At 39.9% G+C, this 23,879-nt stretch overlaps 1 protein-coding gene across 2 annotated transcripts in view; it reads left to right on the top strand.

Moving 5' to 3' along the window:
- Positions 1-5,322: 5,322 nt before the first annotated feature.
- RABEP1 (rabaptin, RAB GTPase binding effector protein 1) overlaps positions 5,323-23,879 on the top strand; it is a 59,684-nt gene continuing 41,127 nt past the window's right edge. For both annotated transcript variants that reach the window (XR_011557586.1, XM_070735174.1), the window contains exon 1: positions 5,323-5,456. Coding sequence is in view for 1 of the 2 variants with exons in the window: in XM_070735174.1 (XP_070591275.1) it covers positions 5,414-5,456 (43 nt within the window). In the remaining variant the exon portion in view is untranslated. The remainder of the gene's footprint in view (positions 5,457-23,879) is intronic.

Here is a 23,879-nt window from a genome sequence, read left to right as displayed (position 1 = left end):
AAGAAAGAAAGAAAGAAAGAAAGAAAGAAAGAAAGAAAGAAAAATAAAGGAACATTCCAAAAGCGTGACACGCCAGTAAAGATGCACCCACCTGACGATTATGGACAATGTGGATGGACTGCCAAGGGCGGTGTTGGGGTTACTTTGTAATAGCCACCTCTGGCACCTTTTTCCTTGGACTTTGCTTTTCTTTCGATGCATTCACTTCCGATTTAGTAAAAGTGGCCTTTGAAGTTCAAAATGGACTCTGGGTTTTACTTTCCTAAATTCTGAGCAAAGCAGACCTGACAGGTACTGTTATAAATAATGCAATGGATTATGCATGCGCACCAACTACTCATCACCTTTTTGCTTCTGAAACAGAACAAGAATAGCATTTCTGTGTTGGTAATACAGTTCTAATTACTGTGACATCTGCAAGCAGAGAAAACAGATAAGGTGCTCTTCAAGTATCTATATTTTCCCATTTATAATTAGACTTTTACATTTAAGAACATGATGTTCAACCTTATTGAATCCCAACCACCCTTCCTTACATTTCTCTCTCTCATCCTTGTGATGGGAGGCATGCTTAACCATCATGACAAAATACATAAAGAATTAACTAGTTACGATGCCAACATTTCAGGGTTGCCTGCCTTAACTATACAACCTAAGCATTTGTGCAAGGTGGTTGGACACATATGTGTTCAGATTTGCTGTTGCTAAATATACTTGTCTATGGTAATTCAATTGAACATAATTAAGGATGCTGCCTGGACTGTTTTATGACCCTGGGTTCTCAACTGCACCCCTAAAATTTAGAGGCAAATCATCAAGGCCAGCCTAATTTTCTGTGGCTTCAGAAGAACAAGATAAATGTATAACGAAGTGATGGCGACCGGACACTGGGATCTGTGCGGCAGGCGGTATAAATCTAATAAATAAATAAACTAACTTATTATTTTTGAAGGATGTTAAATCATGAAGACAGAATTGTAGAGTAGAAATGAATCATCAGGATCATCTAGTCTAGTCTCTGCGGGCTACAGGAAGGTCAAATTGTCCTCAGGGATAATTATCCAGGCTCTTCCAAAAAACAAGAGGCAGAGTACCTACAATCTCTCTATAATGCAAGTATAGCGTTATAGTTTGTATTAACATAACAAAGTATAAAGAGTAGATTGTACTCTTAGAACTTAGGTAGATTGTTCCACTGTTCTACAGGGTTTGTTTTAATTAACTTTTTGACAACTTATCTAGGTGCCACGTTATTTGTTTATTCACTCATTATGTCCCAACGCCAACTGAGATTTTTGACTGCCACTTGTGATAAACTTGCCACTGTTTGAGAACAATCACATTCACTTTATTTTTCTTAGCTAACCCCAAGGATCCCAAAATTAATGAGGAGGAGGAGGAGGAAAAGAATCAGAAACTGGAAGTTTTAAAGAAGATGTTGAATAACCATCTGTTTGAAATAGTTTAGGGTTTAGGGTTTCCTGCCTAAGCAGGGGGTTGGACTAGAAGATCTCAAAGGTCCCTTCCAACTCTGTTGTTGTTTTGCTGTTGTTATTGCTATCATTGTGATACGAAATCCAGCATATAAATCTCATTTGTTGTGTATTACTATTTATTGTGATGATGATAATAATAATAATAATAATAATAATAATAATAATAATGATGATGTTTAGATCTTCTGTCTCCAACTCTAGCAGGATCAGTGCATCATCACCATGAAAGATCAATGGTGTAACCATTGTAACCAAATGGTTGACGCATGGAACTCACTACCAGACTCTGTAGTATCATCACCTACCCCCCAAAACTTTACTCTTAGACTATCCGCTGTCGACCTCTCCTGATTCCTATGAGGTCAGTAAGGGGCGTGCATAAGTGCACCAGAATGTCTTCCATCCTGTCCTAATGGTTTTTTTTTACTATCATGTATATGAATATTATTATATCTAATGTTCCTACTTATCTTTTTCTTGTTACTAGTATCATGTATATGAATATTCTTCAGATATATTAGTGATAGGAAGAAGAAAAACTGCAGCATCACAAAGCTTAGTACCGGGAATAATACATGCATTGATGGGAATAAGGAGATCGCTGACCATTTCAATAGCTACTTCTGTTCAGTTTTCTCAAAAGACACCTTACAAAATAATACTATAGAGGGATATAGCATTGCTTCCAGCTGTACGGATTCAGCTCCAGTGATCTTAGAAGCCGATGTCTTAGAAGAACTTGAAAGATTAAAGATAAATAAGGCAATGGGTCCAGATGGCATCCACCCCAGAGTTCTTAAAGAACTCAGATCTCTCATTGCTACCCCCCTGACTGATTTGTTTAACCAATCCCTGTTAACAGGAGATGTCCCTGAGGATTGGAGAATGGCCAGTGTTGTGCCTATCCACAAGAAGGGCAGTAGAGAAGAAGCTGGTAACTACAGGCCAGTTAGCTTGACATCAGTTGTAGTTAAAATGATGGAGACTCTACTCAAAAAGAGGATAAATCAGCATCTAAAAAACAATAACTTATTGGACCCAAATCAGCATGGCTTTACTGAAGGCAAATCGTGTCAGACTAATCTCATTGAGTTCTTTGACTATGTCACAAAGGTGTTGGATCAAGGTGGTGCCGTGGATATTGCCTATCTGGACTTCAGCAAAGCCTTTGATACGGTTCCACATAAAGAGCTGATAGATAAATTAGTGAAGATTGGACTTAATCCCTGGATAGTTCAGTGGATTTCAAGCTGGCTGAAGCATAGACATCAGAGAGTTATTGTTAATGGCGAGTATTCTGAGCAGAGACAGCTTACAAGCGGTGTGCCACAAGGGTCTGTTCTGGGTCCTATTCTTTTTAATATGTTTGTGAGTGACATAGGGGAAGGTTTGGTAGGGAAGGTTTGCCTATTTGCCGATGACTCTAAAGTGTGCAATAGGGTTGATATTCCTGGAGGGGTCTGTAATATGGTAAATGATTTAGCGTTACTAGATAAATGGTCAAAGCAATGGAAACTGCAGTTTAATGTTTCCAAATGTAAAATAATGCACTTGGGGAAAAGGAATCCTCAATCTGAGTATTGCATTGGCAGTTCTGTGTTAGCAAAAACTTCAGAAGAGAAGGATTTAGGGGCGGTAGGAAAGGCAAGTAGGATGCTTGGCTGCATAGCTAGAGGTATAACAAGCAGGAAGAGGGAGATTGTGATCCCCTTATATAGAGCGCTGGTGAGACCACATTTGGAGTACTGTGTTCAGTTCTGGAGACCTCACCTACAAAAAGATATTGACAAAATTGAACGGGTCCAAAGACGGGATACAAGAATGGTGGAAGGTCTTAAGTATAAAACGTATCAGGAAAGACTTAATGAACTCAATCTGTATAGTCTGGAAGACAGAAGGAAAAGGGGGGACATGATCGAAACATTTAAATATATTAAAGGGTTAAATAGGGTTCAGGAGGGAAGTGTTTTTAATAGGAAAGTGAACACAAGAACAAGGGGACACAATCTGAAGTTAGTTGGGGGAAAGATCAAAGGCAACATGAGAAAATATTATTTTACTGAAAGAGTAGTAGATCCTTGGAACAAACTTCCAGCAGACGTGGTTGGTAAATCCACAGTAACCGAATTTAAACATGCCTGGGATAAACATATATCCATTGTAAGATAAAATACAGGAAATAGTAAAAGGGCAGACTAGATGGACCTTGGGGTCTTTTTCTGCCGTCAGTCTTCTATGTTTCTATGTTTCTATTTGCCGATGACTCTAAAGTGTGCAATAGGGTTGATATTCCTGGAGGGGTCTGTAATATGGTAAATGATTTAGCGTTACTAGATAAATGGTCAAAGCAATGGAAACTGCAGTTTAATGTTTCCAAATGTAAAATAATGCACTTGGGGAAAAGGAATCCTCAATCTGAGTATTGCATTGGCAGTTTTGTGTTAGCAAAAACTTCAGAAGAGAAGGATTTAGGGGTAGTGATTTCTGACAGTCTCAAAATGGGTGAGCAGTGTGGTCGGGCGGTAGGAAAGGCAAGTAGGATGCTTGGCTGCATAGCTAGAGGTATAACAAGCAGGAAGAGGGAGATTGTGATCCCCTTATATAGAGCGCTGGTGAGACCACATTTGGAGTACTGTGTTCAGTTCTGGAGACCTCACCTACAAAAAGATATTGACAAAATTGAACGGGTCCAAAGACGGACTACAAGAATGGTGGAAGGTCTTAAGTATAAAACGTATCAGGAAAGACTTAATGAACTCAATCTGTATAATCTGGAGGACAGAAGGAAAAGGGGGGACATGATCGAAACATTTAAATATGTTAAAGGGTTAAATAGGGTTCAGGAGGGAAGTGTTTTTAATAGGAAAATGAACACAAGAACAAGGGGACACAATCTGAAGTTAGTTGGGGGAAAGATCAAAGGCAACATGAGAAAATATTATTTTACTGAAAGAGTAGTAGATCCTTGGAACAAACTTCCAGCAGACGTGGTTGGTAAATCCACAGTAACCGAATTTAAACATGCCTGGGATAAACATAGATCCATTGTAAGATAAAATACAGGAAATAGTATAAGGGCAGACTAGATGGACCATGAGGTCTTTTTCTGCCGTCAGTCTTCTATGTTTCTAATATTATATTTTTACATACCTCCAATATGTACTTCACAAAACTAACTAACTAACTAACTAACTAACTAACTAACTAACTAACTAACTAACTAACTAACTAACTAACTAAGTAAAAAATATAAATTCCAAAAAAGCAATCTGTGGCCCTAGTTGCGAAAAGTTGGTCGGGCGCTGCCCTAAACCAGTGTTTCCCAACCTTGGCAACTTGAAGATATCTGGACTTCAACTCCCACAATTTCCCAGCCAGCGAATGCTGTCTGGGGAATTCTGGGAGTTGAAGTCCAGATATCTTCAAGTTGCCAAGGTTGGGAAACACTGCCCTAAGCCATTAATGCAACGTGTGTGAATCCGGCTAAATGCAACCTTTTCTTCCAAAACACATCCACCACCACCACCACCCAAACGGGACACCGCATCTTCATCCCAGCTTTTTCGTTCCATTCCCCCACCCCCGAAAAAACCTAGAAAGCCACTTCCAACACGACGATAGGAGGGAGCTGCCGCATCTTCTTCTTACTCCCCGCTAGGCTGTGTAAGCACCTCAGCAGGGTTATTTGCACCCACCCCTTACTTGCCCCCCCCCCACCTCCACAGCGTTCGGCGCCACTGGGCGCATGCGCATGCGCTCGCGCTGGCTCCCTCCTTTCCCGCCGCCGATTCCCCGCCCTCCCCCCTCCCCGCCGCCGTCCCCCCTCCCCCCCGCTTTGCCTGTCAAGATGCGTTCGGCTTCGTCGCCTGACGTAGCGGACCCGGCCTCGGCGTGACGAGGGACGAGCTGGCTCGGTCATGGCCCAGCCCGGGGAGACCCCGGCTTCGGAGCCGACGGAGGGTGAGGAAGGGAAGGCCGGGTTGTGTGTGTGTGTTTGTGTGAGGGAAGTGGGGCAGGGGGGCAGCCGGCGCCGGTCTGAGGCGCGGCCTGCAAAATCCTGCCTCGACCTGGGTGCAAAAGGGGGGCGTGGGAAGCGGCGAGGAATGCAGGCCGCAGAGGGAGCGTAGAGGGGGGGGAGCATGGAAGGAGCGGAGACCCTCGCTTTGCCCACAGGCGCTTCTTCCTCCTGAACCAAGCCCTCCTCGGCCGCATCCTTTCGAAGCCGCCCCACCGCCGCCCCTTCGCCATTTCTCTCCCTCTCGGGCCCTGCTACCTTCCTACCCAGCCCTCCTGCCCCCCCTCTCGGCCCCTTCTTCTCCTCCTTGGCCCAGCGGCGCCGCCGCCAGCTCCTTTAAGGCGCCACCTCCCCCCCTTTTTTTGCAACGTCTTCTGGCTTCAGCCACCCTATCCACTGCGGTCTCTGGTCTCTGTCCCCATAGTAGCCCCCCCACACCCCTTTTTCACGTGACTCCTGCCTTTCTTTCCTCCCATTCTCCCACCAAACAGCTGGTGCCTCTCCTTCCCTCCCCTCCCGCACCCGCACAGGAGTTTTTTTCCTTGTAGAGATTGACAAAAGAGTTGGAAGGAACCTTGCAGGTCATCTAGTACAGGGGTAGGCAAAGTTGGCTCTCCTATGAGATGTGCACTTCAACTCCCAGAATTCCTGAGATAGCATGATTGGTTCAGGAATTCTGGGAGTTGAAGTCCACATGTCCTAAAAGAGCCAACTTTGCTTACCCCTGATCTAGTCCAACCCCCTGCCCAAGCAGGAGACCCTACATCTGCCTCTACCTAGGATTCTTATCCTTGTGTCTTAAACTCATCCCCCATATCTATCTATCTATCTATCTATCTATCTATCTATCTATCTATCTATCTATCTATCTATCTATCTAATCTATCTAATCCTATCCTATCCCAGTGTTTCCCAACCTTGACAACTTGAAGATATCTGGACTTTAACTCCCAGAATCCCCCAGCCAGCATTAGTTGGCTGGTGAATTCTGGGAGTTGAAGTCCAGATACCTTCAAGTTGCCAAGGTTGGGAAACACTGTCCTATCCTATCCACCTATCTGGCCAGCTGGCCACCCACTTCAGGAAAACTCTGGGCGGCTTACAACAATTAAACAAATAGTTTAAAAAACAGTTTAAAATCCCATTGATACTATCATGTTGTGTCATGTAATTTTACTGTGGCCGGAACTGAAGAGTGTCACTTGCTCACGGTCCCAGATGTTTTATTTGTTTTTTTGTTTGGTCAAGTACATATTTGTAATATACATAGATATAACATTGTTGATATCCATAAGATAGTACAGTGGAACCCCGACATAAGAGCTGCTCTACTTAAGAGCAACTCGAGATAAGAGCTGGGAGGGGAGAGATATTTTTGTTCTACTTACAAGCCCAAATTCGAGATACAAGTGCCAAGGAGCTGTCTCCTGAAGCCAAACGCTAACTTCCGCATTCGGCTTCAGGAGACAGCTGCGAAGCGGCGCGCGTGTTTTAAAAGGTTGCAGCCGGCCTGGGGGGCTCGGGGGGGGGTGCTTGCAGCTTTCTTTCTTGCTCTTTTTCTTTCTCTCTTTTACCTTCCCTTCCTCTATTTCTTCTTTTCTTTCTCCTTCCCACCTTCTTCCCTCCCTCCCTCCTTTCACTCATTCCTCTCTTACTCTCCCCTTTCATAAGTTTCCTTGCTTCCTTCCTCTGTTCCTGTCCCTTCCCCCTTTCTTTCTTTCTTTCTTTCTTTCTTTCTTTCTTTCTTTCTTGCTCTTTTTCTTTCTCTCTTTTACCTTCCCTTCCTCTATTTCTTCTTTTCTTTCTCCTTCCCACCTTCTTCCCTCCCTCCCTCCCTTCACTCATTCCTCTCTTACTCTCCCCTTTCATAAGTTTCCTTGCTTCCTTCCTCTGTTCCTGTCCCTTCCCTCTTTCCTTCCTTCCTTCCCACCCTCCGTCCATTCATTCACCCATTCTTCTCTTGATCGCTTAAAGCCGGTCCCTGGTGCAAAAAGGGTTGGGGACCTCTGTCCTACAGGATTGGGTGGCAGAGAAGTTGAACATATGTAAATTTAAAAGTTTAAGAAAGTTTACAAGTTAAGTGAAAGAAACTTCATTATTCATTTATATGTACATGTACATTTCTTCATTAAAAACATGTCTTTCTGCATAATTTAGACTAACTTTGTGAGTTTTTTGAGGGCTGGAACCAATTAAAATTATTTACATTAATTCCTATGGGGAAAAGTCGTTCGAGATAAGAGCTGCTCGACTTAAGAGCCCAGGTCCGGAACGAATTAAACTCGTATCTCGAGGTACCACTGTATGATGATGATGTTTGAGCATCATGTTCGAAGAGGACATCTAATGGGTTGTGGGCTGTATGCGATGTGTCCGCAGGTGGCCAGTAAAGCCTATACAGGCACGAAATGTTCTGCCACATGTTGGGCAGATATGTGGGCATCATTGTCACAGTATTTGCAGCTCTGGCTTTGCAGAGTGCTTGCTTCTCTTCTGCTATGAATGTTCTTCTGACTGATAAGAGGGAACAATTGGACAGGGACGGTAGGCACGCTGGTGCCCTTATGCACCAGCTCATTTTTATTTCTTTTTATTCATTTCATTCCTTGCTCATTTTTCTCCCTCTAAACCCCTCTGCTTTAGCTTTCTGGAGTTGTACTGGATGCAGGTAGAGTTCTTTGGGGCTCACAACATTGTGTGAATCCAGCCGATTTATTTGTTCAGAAACTGAGTTAACTTAGAGGCCAGGTAAATAATTCAGCCACAAGGTGTTCCTCCCCCCCCCCCCCACTTATCTTCTTTGTAAAGCAAGTTTTGTCTTAATTGTTATCTTTTCTGCTTATACCTTTTCCCTCAGTCTCAGAGACCCTCAACATGTACTGCTCTGACTACTGTTTAGTGGTCTCTCTTTCTACTTCTGATCCACCTTCATGCCTATACAAGCAACCTCTTACTTTAACTGTCATCTAAACAGACTTTTCTCTCTTCTCCACAGTAACCACTTCCTGCATCCTTGAGGTGTTAAATAGTAATGCTAAATGTGATATCAGCTGTGGTAAGGTTGAGACTATCAGGAGCATGTATTAATGTTGTTAGCAGGTTTATACAGGCTATCTAGATCAAATAAGTCCAATATTAACTGTATGTTTAATCACTACAGAAATAAGACAGACAATCAGTAAGGTTCTACATTTAGGCAAGACAAGAAAAAAAATGTACAGTTACAGTATATGTGGTACTTTACTCAACAGTAGTAACTGTGAGATGGATCTTGCAGTCCTAGTGGGCAACCATTTAAATATGAGCCAGCAGTGTACAGCAGCTGCAAAAAAAGACAACACAGTTTTAGGCTGCATTAACAGAGGGATAAAAGGCCATATTTAATAAGGTCATACTTGCATTCAGTTTTGGTCGCCATGATGTAAAAAGGGTGGTGAGGCTCTAGAAAGAGTGCAGAGAAGAGCAACAAATATAAATAGGGGCCTGGAGGCTAAAACATATGAAGAACGGTTGCAGAACTGGGTATGTCTAGTTTAATGAAAAGAAGGACAAGGGGAGACATGATAACAGTGTTCCAATATCTCAGGGGTTGCCACAGAGAAGAGAGATTCAAGCTATACTCCAAAACACCTGAGAGTAAAACAAGAAGAAATGGGTGAAAACTAAACAAGGAGAGAAGCAACTTAGAACTAGGGAGAGATTTCTTGAGGGTTAGAACAATCAGTGCCCCAGGATACTTGCCTCCAGAAGTTGTAAATGCTTCAAATACTGGAAGTTTTTAAGAAGATGTTGGATAATCATTTGTCTGAAATAATGTAGGGTTTCCTGACCAGGCAGGGGGTTGGACTAGAAGACCTCCAAGTCCCTTCTAACTCTGTTGTTGTTGCTGCTGCTGTTGGTGTTGCTGTTGTTATTCAGAAATGTGATGGTTATGGCATTTGTCTAAGACTGGAGAGAGAGATTCAGGTTTTTTCTCTCCCATGGAAACTGATTGCCAGATTGTAGACTAGTCACTGCTTCATTCCAATAATATATTATATTAGATATATTAGATATATTATATCTAATATAAATAAAAAGAATAACTAATTTTATTAGTTTTCTAAAGCTAGTGCTTAATGTTTGTGGATTGGTTGCTCCTCCTGTTGTACAGGCAGGCTTGGTTCCCCTTTTTTAAACAGGATTTTTCCATTATGCTTGCACATTTGGTTTTTTTAAATAAACAATTTATAGTTGACTTGGAAAATATTGGCTGTATTAATTAAGATATATTATGGGTGATGTTTTCTTAGAAAATAACAAATGTAATAAATAGGGCAAGTATGCATTAAAATTGTATGTAAGAAGGAGGGAAGCTACAAGTACATGAACAACTATCGTTGGTAGAGGTGTCAATTTTGGAAATTTGTGTGACAGTTATATAGAAACCTGCTACTGTAATTGAATGTGTGAAATAACAGGTTTTATTCATTGCAATTCTAAACCACAAGGATAGTTATAGAAAAGTTGTTTTTAATGCTACATAATCTTGTAAAGTACCGTAACTAATAATAATGAATAAATAAAATAGCAATAGCACTTAGACTTATATATCACTTCACAGTGCCTTACAGCTTCTCTAAATAGTTTATAGAGTCAGCATATTGTCCCCAACAATCTGGGTACTCATTTTCCTGACCTCGGAAGGATTGAAAGCTGAGTCAACTTTGAGACGGTGACAATAGAACTGCCCAATTGTAGCTGGCAGTCAGCAAAAGTACTCAGCAGTACAGTGTTCCCTCGATTTTCGCGGGTTCGAACTTTGCGAAAAGTCTATACCACGGTTTTTCAAAAATATTAATTAAAAAATACTTCATGGGTTTTTTCCCTATACATGTACCACGGTTTTTCCCACCTGATGATGTCATATGTCATCGCCAAACTTTCATCTGCCTTTAATAAATATTTTTTTTAATAAACATTAATAAATAAACATGGTAATAATCTAAATAGTTGCTAAGGGAATGGGAAATTGCAACTTAGGGGTTTAAAGTGTTAAGGGAAGGCTTGTGATACTGTTCATAGCCAAAAATAGTGTATTTACTTCCGCATCTCTACTTCACGGAAATTCGACTTTCGCGGGCGGTCTTGGAACGCATCCCCCACAAAAATCGTTCTGCATTTTAACCACTGTGCTACCATGGCATATATGCTTGATTTGCTGGGGAAAGACTTATGAAGCTCCGTATTGTTTTAATTATTTATTTGGTAAAAGCAATTCTTCAAGAGAATACATATTTCTACAAAACTGTGCGGTAAATGCCATAATATTATATCCTGCTCCCAATCCTAAGGGCCCAATTTGGATGGAAGGTTGAGTCAATCTTGATCTGATGATAAAACTAAATTGTAAAACCATTTATTTAGAAAAAAATATTCAATTAATACTTGGTATCCAGTCAAAATTCAGAGGAAGTAAATCCTCTAAAACCTGAGACTAAATTAGATAGACTTTTTAAAGAACAGAATTCCAAAAGTCATTGGCTAGAGTTTATGTGTTTATGTATTGAGTTAATCTTTTCCACTATATAGCAACATCCACGCAGTTTCTTGGCAACATTTTTAAAAGTGGTTGCTATCGTCCCCATTTGCAGAATGAGAGAGAGTAACTGGCTCAAAATCATCCAGTTGGCTATTATCTAAGGCAGGACTGGATTTCAGTCTCTCAATTTCCAAGCTGGTGCCTTTAACCACTAAAGCCAAACTAATTTTCAACTAGGTTCATATACTGCAGTATGATGCTGTTTGCTTGTGGCATTTTATATCTTCTTAAGCCAACTAAATATAAATCATGGTAAAACAGTTTATGGCTTAGTGATGTATTGATCAAAATCAGTAGGCAGAACTTTATTTTTCTTCAGTTAAAGGAATCATGAATAAGGTTTTATCTCTAGGATAGAGTTTTGGGACATGGGGAGAAGTTGATATGTGTTAAAGTAATTTTCAGATGCCTTATATTAAAGCCATTCTGAGCTTTAAAAGTTCTTATGAAATGACTTTATAATCATATATGCATGACATTGGCTTTTTATAGGTAGTTATATTACATTATTTCTCCAGTCTGGACATGAATCCAAATACTGCATATTGGAAAGCTTGTAAGTTTTTTATAGTCTTTAGAAAATATATCTTCATGGTTGAGTGCATAACTTTATTTTTATTGAGTAGTTACCATAGTATAGTAGGTAGCAATGGCTAGAACACACTTCTCTCAGTGAAATGTATGAGTAAATGTTGGAAAACTGGAGACAGACAGTCATGGTCAGTGCAACTACCTGAAAATAAATTACAACATAGAAATGTGGGTTCTGTGACTGTTAAAACTCTTCATGTGAATAAAAAATTCATGATTAATGTAAAGAGATGAATAAAGTCATTTCAGCCAGGAATGGACCAGATCTTACTTTTGTTACAAGGTTCAAGGAATGCAAAAATGCTTTTTTGAAAATCCACACAAATTTGGAGCATGTAAACATATATTAAGGTGCATGAAGTATCAAAAAAAGAGTTACTTTCCCATATAACTATTTTTTATGTCTGGGCTGATCAAAAAGAAGAATTTTACCTTTGGTAACTGGGTTTCTTTAACACAAAACTGGAAGGCCTGTTTTGTACTAAAGCTATAATGTGTATTTCATTTTGGTTTGACCTGTTGGTCAAACCCAGTTTTTTCTACATGGAAACCATGGGTTTGGGGCATGATATATATACAGTGGTACCTCTGCTTACGAACTTAATTCATTCCATGACCAGGTTCTTAAGGAGAAAAGTTTGTAAGAAGAAGCTATTTTTCCCATAGGAATCAATGTAAAAGCAAATAATGTGTGCGATTGGGGAAACCACAGGGAGGGTGGAGACCCTGTTTCCTCCCAGGAGATTCCTAGAGAGGCCCCATGGAGGCATCTCCCTGCCTTTTCCGGCTCTGTTTCGTCTCAGGAGATTCCTAGAGAGGCCCCATGGAAGCTTCTCCCTGCCTTTTGCGGCCCAGTTTCCTCCCAGGAGATTCCTAGAGAGGCCCCATGGAGGCTTCTCCCTGCCTTTTCCGGTTACAATTTCGGAGGCTCGGGTTTGTAAGTGAAAAATGGTTCTTGAGAAGAGGCCAAAAAATCTTGAACACCTGGTTCTTATCTAGAAAAGTTTGTAAGTAGAGGCGTTCTTAGGCAGAGTTACCACTGTATATATATTGTGTATGTGTGTGTAACATATTTTGCTGATAATGAAAATAATATATAATTATTTATACACACACACCTTCCCTGGTGCAGAGCTGAAGGGATTGGATACTGTAGCCTAGAGGATAATTCTCTGCCTTACAAGGCAAATGTTGCAGGTTCAAGTCCCAGTGGGTATGGCTAGCTGATGAGGCCAAAATAAGGCTGAAATAGATCTATCCTAGTCTCCCTTAATTTTCAAATTCAGCAAAAAAATGTGACATATATATATATATTACCCATTGTGTGTGATTGCATTTGGTATCACATACTTTTGAGAATGAAATGCATAATCTTGTGATTATGTGGTTCCATCTTACGTCTTAAGGGAATTCAGACACTCCAGTTTACTATACTGTCAATTTTTAAAGTTCTTTTATATGAATCATTTCTGGTTTTTCATCTGTAAAATGCAGAATATTCATCTGATTCCATTATGGAATAATACTATAGCGGAAAAGAGGTAGCGTGTATAGATTAAAATGTTTAGCTTATTTTTGTAGTGCAGATTTTGAAAACTTGTTGGAGAATAGAATTACTGAGAAACACTAAAATATTGATGAAAAACACATTTTTCCTGAATTGCTACAGGTTCCTATTTCTTAATTGAAAATCTCCATTGTGTTGTATTGGAATGGGATATTTAAAAATCAATTATTGCTTCAGATGTAAAAATGATAACATCTTCGCTGCATTTAATATGCTTCAGTTGAAAAGATCATTTTTAACTGTTGAAATTTGACACTTAATATGAGAAGTCATAGAATGCTTGTCTTAAGGCTTACTGTTGTAGCCAAGGAGGCGGTCTTAACTTTAATCTTAAGCCATATTTTTATTTTGGGTCATATTTTCTTTCCTTGTAGCCTGTTGTATTGCTTAACTAAGGTTTAATGGTTATCCTATTGTTAAGTAACCACTAATCCTTCAAGAAAACAATATACAGTACTGTGCAAGGGCAGCTATAAAACAAGGCTGTACTGTACTTTGTTTTATAATACAGTACTTTTTTCTAATCTGCATGGTGCCCTCTTTTCAAGAGCTGTGGGTAAAGTACTGTAAGTTTTCTGTACTCTAGGCCAGTGTTTCCCAACCTTGGCAACTTGAAGATATCTGGACTTCAACTCCCAGAATTCCCCAGCCAGCATTCGCTGGCTGGGGAATTCTGGGAGTTGAAGTCCAAATATCTTCAAGTTGCCAAGGTTGGGAAACACTGCTCTAGGCAGTCCTGATCACTGTTGATTTGCTATTGTTAGGAAAAAGGTAAAAAAGTGCTGACATACAGGTAGCTGTATGAATATTTTAATCATACTCAGCTGTTTATATCTGTTGTGTGAACATAGTGAATCAAACTATGAAGATTAAAAAGAACTGCCAGAAAAATGCAACAAAGAAATGACAACATCTCTTTTTTAATATAGTAGTGTAATCGATTTCTGCACTTATTCAATGTTATCATCTATCCTATCTAAACCACAGCAACCATATGCTTCTTTTTAAATACAATTTGTTTTAGATGGAATGCATCTCTAGGTAATTTGACCTTGTAGAACTGGTTCACACATAATAGCAGTCTTTATTTTACTATTACTTGAATAAGGTTTCCCTTTTAATATAGTACAGTATGGTAATTATTTATAATTGTCCTCCAAGTATTTAAAGGTCCAACTATAATTTACAGTCCTGATTTTGAACTCTTTTTTACTAGCATGTGGAAATTATGTTATGTTGAGAGACTGACACACACTCATAAAAAAGGAGGGACTTTGGTGTTAAGCTACTTAAATGAACTAAGAAATTTTGTTGAAGTCAACTGAGAAACAAAAGAATGTAGACGGTATATACCCGTGATGGCGGACCTATGGCACAAGAGCCATATCAGTGGGTATGTGGGCTCAGATCCGGCACGCAAGCGCTTGCCAGCCAGCTGATTTTTGGGCATTCTGGTCCCACTGGGACTCGGGAAAGAGTCTGTTTTCAACGTCTGCAGGGGGTTGGGAAGGGCATTTTCGCCTACCCCATGCTCCTTGAAAGGCTCTGCAACCTGGGGAGTACAAAAAATGGGCATGCCATAATGTGCTGGGAGCAGGGGAGGGTGATGCATGCACTCCCCTCCCACCCCCACCCCTTTTGGCACACGAACCAAAAAACGTTTGCTATCAATGGTATATGTAGTTTGTTGTAATAGATATTTTTTTTCTTATGGGACATGAAAATGTGCTTTTTTTTCTCTTGGACCAGTTGTGCCAGTTGCCCGTTACCAATTGTGCCTGTTATATGATTGCATGAGCCATCATATAAGAAGGCATTTAAAAAAAATATTTTGTGAATTCTGAAAAATTGGATATGCTTTAGTAGAACCATCTATTTATTTTGCGCTTATCAGGTGGTTGCTGAGAACTGCTTCCACAGTATTATATATAATTATATCAAATGTTATGTTTTATTTGTATCGCCGTACAAACACCTTGGATTTGAAGACACTTTAAAATGCTGTATTCCAGTATTAAAATTGAAATAAAAACAAACATCATTATTTGAACGGAATAGAAAAAAAGCCAACAAATTAATCAATGCCCAGGTAGCCGTGGGGTCACGATGGCAATTGGGATCAGGATTGCAAGTAAGTAATATAATCATAAAGTACTGTGTCGTATGACTGTTTTGTATAGTGACAATCTCAGCAATCCTGGTTGACGTAACCCCAAGACATACTATATAGAACAATGATGCCAAACCTTTTTTGGCTCAGGTGCCAAAAGAGTGTGCGTGTGTGTGTGCCCACACCCATAATGCAATGCCCTCCCCCGTGCATGCGCACAACCCTTGCACTGCCCGCCATGCATGCACACAACCCCCTACACTGCCCTCCTGCACATGCACACAGGTCTTACTGAAGCCTTACGGATTTCTGATAGACCCGTCCGGCCATTTTTCGCCATCTCCAGCATTCAGGAAGCTTCCCTGAAGCCTGGGGAGAGTGAAAACGGCTGAAAAGAAGGCTGAAAATCAGCTGACTAGTGCACACATGCATGCTGGAGCTGACATAGAGTCATGCCTTGCATGCCCTCAGCTATGGCTCCGTGTGCCACCTGTGGCACCATGCCATAGGTTAGCCATCACTTGTGTTAGAATGGCTAGGTAATATAATAAACCTTCAACAAACTTTAAATAGAATGAATGTAGCAATGAGGGTTAGTCAATGAATCAGACTTAGTACAAAATAGAATAATATTATATGCAGAGAGGCAAAAAAAAAAGTAGTTACACAGTCCAATATCATACACATATGATCCTAATAATGGTTTACAAACCAGGTTATCCCACACAGCAAGTATACACACAGCAAATATAAATCTCTCTAGTATAAACTTCCCCAAAGAAGAACATTGTTGGCTCCCTCTTATGGCCAACCAGCGCATGTCTCTTAAAGGTACAGTCTTAAACTTACACTGTTAGCCTATGTATTGCAACACCCAACATATTTTACATTCAGTATACAGTGATACCTTGTCTTACAAACTTAATTGGTTCCGGGACAAGGTTCTTAAGGTGAAACGTTTGTAAGATGAAACAATATTTCCCATAGGAATCAATGGAAAAGCAATTAATGCGTGCAAGCCCAAAATTCACCCCTTTTGCCAGCCGAAGCGCCCGTTTTTACACTGGTGGGATTCCCCTGAGGCTCCCCTCCATGGAAAACCCCACCTCCGGACTTCTGTGTTTTTGCAATGCTGCAGGGGAATCCCAGCATCGCAAAAACGGGCACTTCGCTGGCAACAGAAGTCTGGAGGTGGGGTTTCCCAGCGAAGGGAGCATCAGTGAAATCACAGCATCGCAAAAACACCGAAGTCCTTGAAACCCCACCTTCGGACCTCTGTGTAGCATCATAAAAACATGGAAGTTTCCATAGAGGGGAGCCTCAGGAGAATCCCAGCAGTGCAAAAATGGGCGCTTCGCTGGGAACGGAAGTCCGGAGGCGGGGCATCCCAGCAATGGTGGTGGGGTTGTAAGGTGAAAATAGTTTGTAAGAAGAGGCAAAAAAATCTTAAATCCTGGGTTTGTATCTCGAACAGTTTGTATGACGAGGTGTTTGTAAGATGAGGTATCACTGTACTAACAACTGGTATAGAAGAAGTGGGAGTCTCAGCTAACAAGTGCAGGGATGACCCTGGATAGTGGAGGAGGGCCTGGGAATGCCGGCATAGGCTGTGCTTGGGGAGGGTGGTAGTACTACTGTCAAGAGGAAAAGCAGGAATGACTTGTGACCTTCCTTTCCACCTTCCCTATTGACTTTTCTGGAAATGTGGCTATTTATTTATTTGAATATATTTAGTGATCATGTGATTGCAACTCCCTGAAGTTTTGTAATCTCAAGCTGGGGCCTTAGTGAGTAAGGACCCTGTTTGCAATCCTGTGCCATCAAGGTGCTTTAATGGCCAGAACTTTGAGGATGAGTCTATGTCTCTTTTTGCCCCTCCACCAGAACTTTGATCAATGAACTAATGGACTGAGGACTACCTACATAGGAAATCCAAAAGAAATAGAAAAGAAAAGATACATTGGCATCCAAGAAAGGGGATGGTACAAAGTATCCAAATGAGAAAGCTGCAATGATATAGAATCTTCTGTTTGAGCAGGGGGTTGGACTAGAAGACCTTCAAGGTCCCTTCCAGCACTTATTATTCTACTTTATCTTAATCAACGACAGCTGCCAATTATGTTCTGAATGAAACCAAGAAGCTACAACAAGGGGTTAAATCCAGCAGGTTCTGACAGGTTCTGGAGAACCGGTAGCATAAATTTTGAATAGTTTGGAGAACTGGCAAACTGGCTGGCCCCAGAGTAGGTTGGGCATGGAGATTTTGCAATATTCTTCCCCTAGGAGTAGGGAGGAAGGAGGGAATGGGGATTTTGCAATATCCTTCCCCTGCAGCGCCCACCAAATCATGCCCATCAAGCCACACCACACCATGCCCATCAAGCCACACCCACAGAACTGGTAATAAAAAAAATTGGATTTTACCACTCAGCTATAAGAATATGATATAACTGTTTATAAAATTATTTCATATAGTCACATAAGTATTTGTACATATGGTTACATGGTAAAGGAATGAATATAAATAAATATAGACTTTCAGGGTGAACAGTGTCGACTCAGCTGCATTGGGAGGTACCACAAAAGCTTTGAGGAATACCTATAACTGAAAGGAGTCTGCTAAAAATACATAATAAATTGTTATAATTTACGGAGCTTCCTGGCTTAGAGGTAGTTTGTTAGGTGGATTTGTGTAAAAAACTCAGGAGAATTTGCTGCACTAAAAAGCGGTTTATCCTATTTTGCCTCATTGAAGTGAGAATTAAGTGTTGATCTGATCATCAGAAAAATTATAGCTGCACAGCATATTTTTACAATATTGGTAAGACTAAATGCAAATAAATAATTTTAGATATTGTAATAATAATCTAAAAATCATAAAGTGAAATTATTCAATGTTTTAGCTTAGTTTATATTTATTTCTTCTGGTTGATTATGACTTTATGGATAGAATATGCATTTTAGCTCTTAAATCAAAAAGTATTGTTTGATATTACCTTTTCCTGCAATTTAATCTAGAATCTAGATCCTCTTGACAGTCTTCTCAATATGTTGTTTTAATAACAGTAATTCATATCTGCCAGTAATGTGAGCTATACTGCTCAAAAAAATAAAGGGAACACTCAAATAACATCCTAGATCTGAATGAATGAAATATTCTCATTGAATACTGTACTTTGTTCTGTACACAACAGCATGTGAAATTGATTGTCAATCAGTGTTGCTTCCTAAGTGGATAGTTTGATTTCACAGACGTTTGATTTACTTGGAATTATATTGTGTTGTTTAAGTGTCCCCTTTATTTTTTTTTTGAGCGTTTGTACATTTTTAGTGATAAGTACACTTCTGGGTTTGTTCCCAGAAGTTTATTTCAGATAATGATTACTGTAGTGATAATGAATGCTTGGATGATGGACTCTTATTTACTAATGATTTCCAAAGGGAAATCATTTTCTATCTTCCCTTCCCTAAATTCACCTCTCAAACTTATTTTAGATCTACAGGAGGGTGCATTGTAGTTATCGCATGTGCATGCACACATATATTTCCTTTAGATTGAAAGGGGTAGTTATGGATTTCTTAAAGTTTGTTAGATTTGAGTTGAATCATGTGAACAGAGACAAATTAATTGTGACTCAATCTCCTAGTTATTGTATTTACAGTGTTCCCTTGATTTTCGCGGGGGATGCGTTCCGAGACCGCCCGTGAAAGTCGAATTTCCGCGAAGTAGAGATGCGGAAGTAAATACACTATTTTTGGCTATGAACAGTATCACAAGCCTTCCCTTAACACTTTAAACCCCTAAATTGCGATTTCCCGTTCCCTTAGCAACCATTTAGATTATTACTCACCATGTTTATTTATTAAATTTTATTAAAAATATATTTATTAAAGGTGGACGAATGTTTGGCAATGACATATGACGTCATCGGGCGGGAAAAACCATGGTATAGGGAAAAAACCCGCAAAGTATTTTTTAATTAATATTTTTGAAAAACCGTGGTATAGACATTTTGCGAAGTTTGAACCCGCGAAAATCGAGGGAACACTGTATTCTATTTTTAAAATTGACCAGAATACATCATCTTCCTTATTTTAGTGTGTTATAAAAATACCTTATGGTATAAAGATTGTGATCATTCTATGGCTTCAACTGAATTGTTCTATATTTATAAAATTCTGGGCTTGTTATTAAAGTTATGACAAAGATACTCTCTTTTGATGCTGCATTATTCTAATTGAAATATAACTTTTATGGATATATTTGTATTGCTTTTTAAATAAAATTTTAAGGGAAAAATGGGTTATAGATCTTACGAAGTCTTATATATTTTTATATCTATATCCACATCTTTTTGTAGTTCTATCTTTCTGTATTTGCATCTTTTTGTAGTTCCGCTTACTCTTCCAGAAGGGCTTTAGCTTCAGAATCTAATATAGCCAGTTTTGTCACTACCAGCATGCCAAGCACAAAGGGATGGCTATTGCTTCTAAAGTGCATATTCAGGTAAATGTTTATTCTGTGCAAAGGAAGAACAACAAACTTTTATATGCATGAATGTTTCTAGAGAAATAATGTAGCCTTTCAAATATTGTGACTGTAATTATGGATGGTTGGTTTTTTTTGCAAACTCTGGGAAGTTTGAGTATAGGTGAGCAATGCTAGAGCTGTTGGGAGAGGATATGAGGTTATGTAGAAAATTAGTCCTAGCATTGTCTATGTAAATCACCAAAAAACTGCAGTCACTTAAAGTCCAAATCTGTTTCTTTTGAAGTAAAAATTCTCAGTCAAAATAGTTTTGCATTTGCCTAGCATATCTATAATTATTTAAGACACATGTTATACGCACATATAGCTCATGATCAGGAGAAAAAATACAGTTCATTTGCATTGAAAACATTAGGTAATTTTTCTTTTGAATAATTTAAAACTGGGAACAAAGTAATGTGGGAATGAGCTGAAGAATCCACCCCTGGTTCAGAGTAATAAAATAGTTCATTGATGGCTGGAATGGAAGTGGAGGAACTCTCAGGAAGATTTGGATTGAATATGGAATGCAACCCTGAAATCATATTCCCTCCCAGCAGATAATGTGAAAAAGACACATAAGAACATAAGAAGAGCCATGCTGAATCGGTCCAAAGCCCATCGAGTCCAGCATTCTGTGTCACACAGTGGCCCACCAATTGTAATGGGGATCTTGAGCAGAAAGAGAAGGCAAAACCCTCCCTTTCCCTCTGCCTACTTCTCTGCCTACATTGTATCTACAGAGAATTGACAACGATGCATATTATATGACATCTTCTCATCCATTTGCAGTGGTTCTCAATCTGAGGGTCGGGACCCCCTTGGGGGTTGAACGACCATTTCACAGGGGTTGCCTGCGGCCATGGGAAAAGACAAATTTCCCATGTTAGAAACTAAAGCTTCTATTCTGGCGCCTTGGAACATATTTTAACAATCTGACCAATCAGGCATTTACAATGTGTTCCTTCCTGCCAATCAGCTTAAAACTCTGCTGGGAGAAGTGATGCTAGAGGTCACCACAACATGAGGAACTGTAGTAAGGGGCATTAACAAGGTTGAGAACAACTTGGTTGGCAAAGGAGAGACAAAACAAGATCTCTCTTGAGAATTTTCAGTATTTGAAGGCAAAATTGATTATATTCATATCAATTTCAACTCCAAAAATGGAATAGATGATAGGGAGGTGGCCTCAACAACTGTTTGTTATGTTCAAATAGTTTGTTTCCAGCTTGTAGAGCTCAGGGTTATGGAAAAGGTAAGGTAGACTGATGAGTCATTCTGCCAGTTTGTTGCCCCTCCTGGGAGACTAAGTAGCAGATGAATGCTGATCCTTTGCTTAAGGAAATGATTAATGTTTCCTTAACGAGATGATTAATGCCTTTCAAACTAACTTATAACTTACTAAGATATATGGATAAACTCATAAGTGTATTAGAATTGGATCTCAGCTCAAAGACATATTTATCTTTTTGTATACAAATATACTCAATAACTCAGTTCAGTGAATCAGTGGATGCGATGTGCCAGTGCCTAGAAGCTGTGAGGGTGTGGATGCGTGTCAACAGACTCAGATTTAACCCAGACAAGACCAAGTGGGTGTGGGTGCTGCCTCCTAAAGACTGTATCGAATGTCCATCCTTGGCTCTGGGGGAGAGAAATTGTCCCCCTCAGAATGAGTTCGTAATTTGGGTGTCTTCTTAGACCCACGGCAAAGATTATTAGACCAACACCTAACAGCTGTGGCTAGGGGGACCTTTTGCACTGATTCATCTGGTGCACCAATTGCGATCCTACTTGGATCGGGAGGTTCCCCTCATAGTCACTCATGCCCTTATCACCTCACGGTTGCATTACTGCAACACACACTAGGTACACTCACATTACACTGATCCTCTGCGAGCTGAATTGGCTCCCTATTGGTCTCCGGTGTTGGTTATTACCCTTTAGGTAATATGGCTCAGGGCCAGGTTATCTTCGAGACCGCCTTCTATCTCATAGTTCCCAACGACCGGTAAGATCCCACAGAATTGGTCTCCTCCAGGTCCCGTCAGCTAAACAATGTTGGCTGGTGGGCCTGCGGGTAAGGGCCTTCTCTGTGGCTGCCCTGGTTCTCTGGAACCAACTACCCCTGAGATCAGGACTACCCCCACTCTATTGGCCTTCCAGAAAGCATTGAAGACCTGGCTTTTCCGGCAGGCTTGGGGCCAGTGATCTTGCAATTTACAAGGTCTGGCATAGAATGATATGTATGAATGTGATTTTTTACTGTTTTTTTCTTTAATCTTTTATGATGTTTTAAATGTATTTTCCATATCCTGTTGTAAGCCGCACAGAGGCTTTTGGGAGTTGGGTGGCATAGAAATACAATAAATTAAATATCTCTTGGATATCTGCTAGAATCCCACAATTTCTCTGAGCATGCCCTTGATAACTCAAGGGTTCTACACACTCCTTAACATCTCTGTATTATTTTTATTGTTGTAAGTTGCTCAGAGTCATGATGGAGTCAGACAGCTTTATTCTTCTTCTTTTAAAAAAGCATGAATGTTTATAGTAAATGCTCATTAGTAAATGTGTTGGGGACATGTAAATAAGTTACAGCATGTTTGTGGACTTTTAATACTGTTATTTACCGTAAGTCTTCTGTATGTTTCAATTCATAATGAGAAGGGCAGCATAGAAATCTAATAAATAAATAAATAAATAAATAAATATATTCTGTTATTTAGCTCTTCTGTATGTTTCAATTCATCTGAGAAGGGCGGCATAGAAATCAATCAATCAAACAAGCAAACAAATTAATTCTATGTTAGTAAAATATTTTTCCATCAATGCATGTATTTGTTTCAATTTGATGGTTGTTTATTTTTTTCCTAAATGTATTCAGGAAAAGCTTCTGTGCAATTATTTTATGAAAACTTTATGTTCAGAAATAATCTTACTGATAATCAGCTTGCTTTTAGTTCTAAAGTTGTTACTGTGTACATTATATTATCCAAAACTTTGGCATAGTTGTTGAAATCTTACATGCCTAATAATTTTAAGTGCATGAGGAAGTGGAATTTATATTCAGCTTCCCAAGTTTTCTATACTGTATGACAAGAATAAAATATAATTGGCCAGCAAAATTCTGTGTTATATTTTTTTCTTCTTGAATCATACTTGTGATGGGATGACACTTCAAAATTATATACAGTGGAACCCCGACATAAGAGCTGCTCTACATAAGAGCAACTCGAGATAAGAGCTGGGAGGGGAGAGATATTTTTGTTCTACTTACAAGCCCAAATTCGAGATACAAGCGCCAAGGAGCTGTCTCCTGAAGCCAAACGCTAACTTCCGCGTTCGGCTTCAGGAGACAGCTGCGAAGCGGCGCGCGTGTTTTAAAAGGTTGCAGCCGGCCTGGGGGGCTCGGGGGGGTGCTTGCAGCTTTCTTTCTTGCTCTTTTTCTTTCTCTCTTTTACCTTCCCTTCCTCTATTTCTTCTTTTCTTTCTCCTTCCCACCTTCTTCCCTCCCTCCCTCCCTTCACTCATTCCTCTCTTACTCTCCCCTTTCATAAGTTTCCTTGCTTCCTTCCTCTGTTCCTGTCACTTCCCCCTTTCTTTCTTTCTTTCTTTCTTTCTTTCTTTCTTTCTTTCTTTCTTGCTTGCTTGCTTGCTTGCTTGCTTGCTTTCTTTCTTGCTCTTTTTCTTTCTCTCTTTTACCTTCCCTTCCTCTATTTCTTCTTTTCTTTCTCCTTCCCACCTTCTTCCCTCCCTCCCTCCCTTCACTCATTCCTCTCTTACTCTCCCCTTTCATAAGTTTCCTTGCTTCCTTCCTCTGTTCCTGTCCCTTCCCTCTTTCCTTCCTTCCTTCCCACCCTCCGTCCATTCATTCACCCATTCCTCTCTTGATCGCTTATAGCCGGTCCCTGGTGCAAAAAGGGTTGGGGACCTCTGTCCTACAGGATTGGGTGGCAGAGAAGTTGAACATATGTAAATTTAAAAGTTT

Source organism: Erythrolamprus reginae, chromosome 1 (assembly GCF_031021105.1).
Source record: "Erythrolamprus reginae isolate rEryReg1 chromosome 1, rEryReg1.hap1, whole genome shotgun sequence".
Lineage (NCBI taxonomy): Eukaryota > Metazoa > Chordata > Lepidosauria > Squamata > Dipsadidae > Erythrolamprus > Erythrolamprus reginae.
This window is presented reverse-complemented; position numbering and strand designations above follow the sequence as displayed.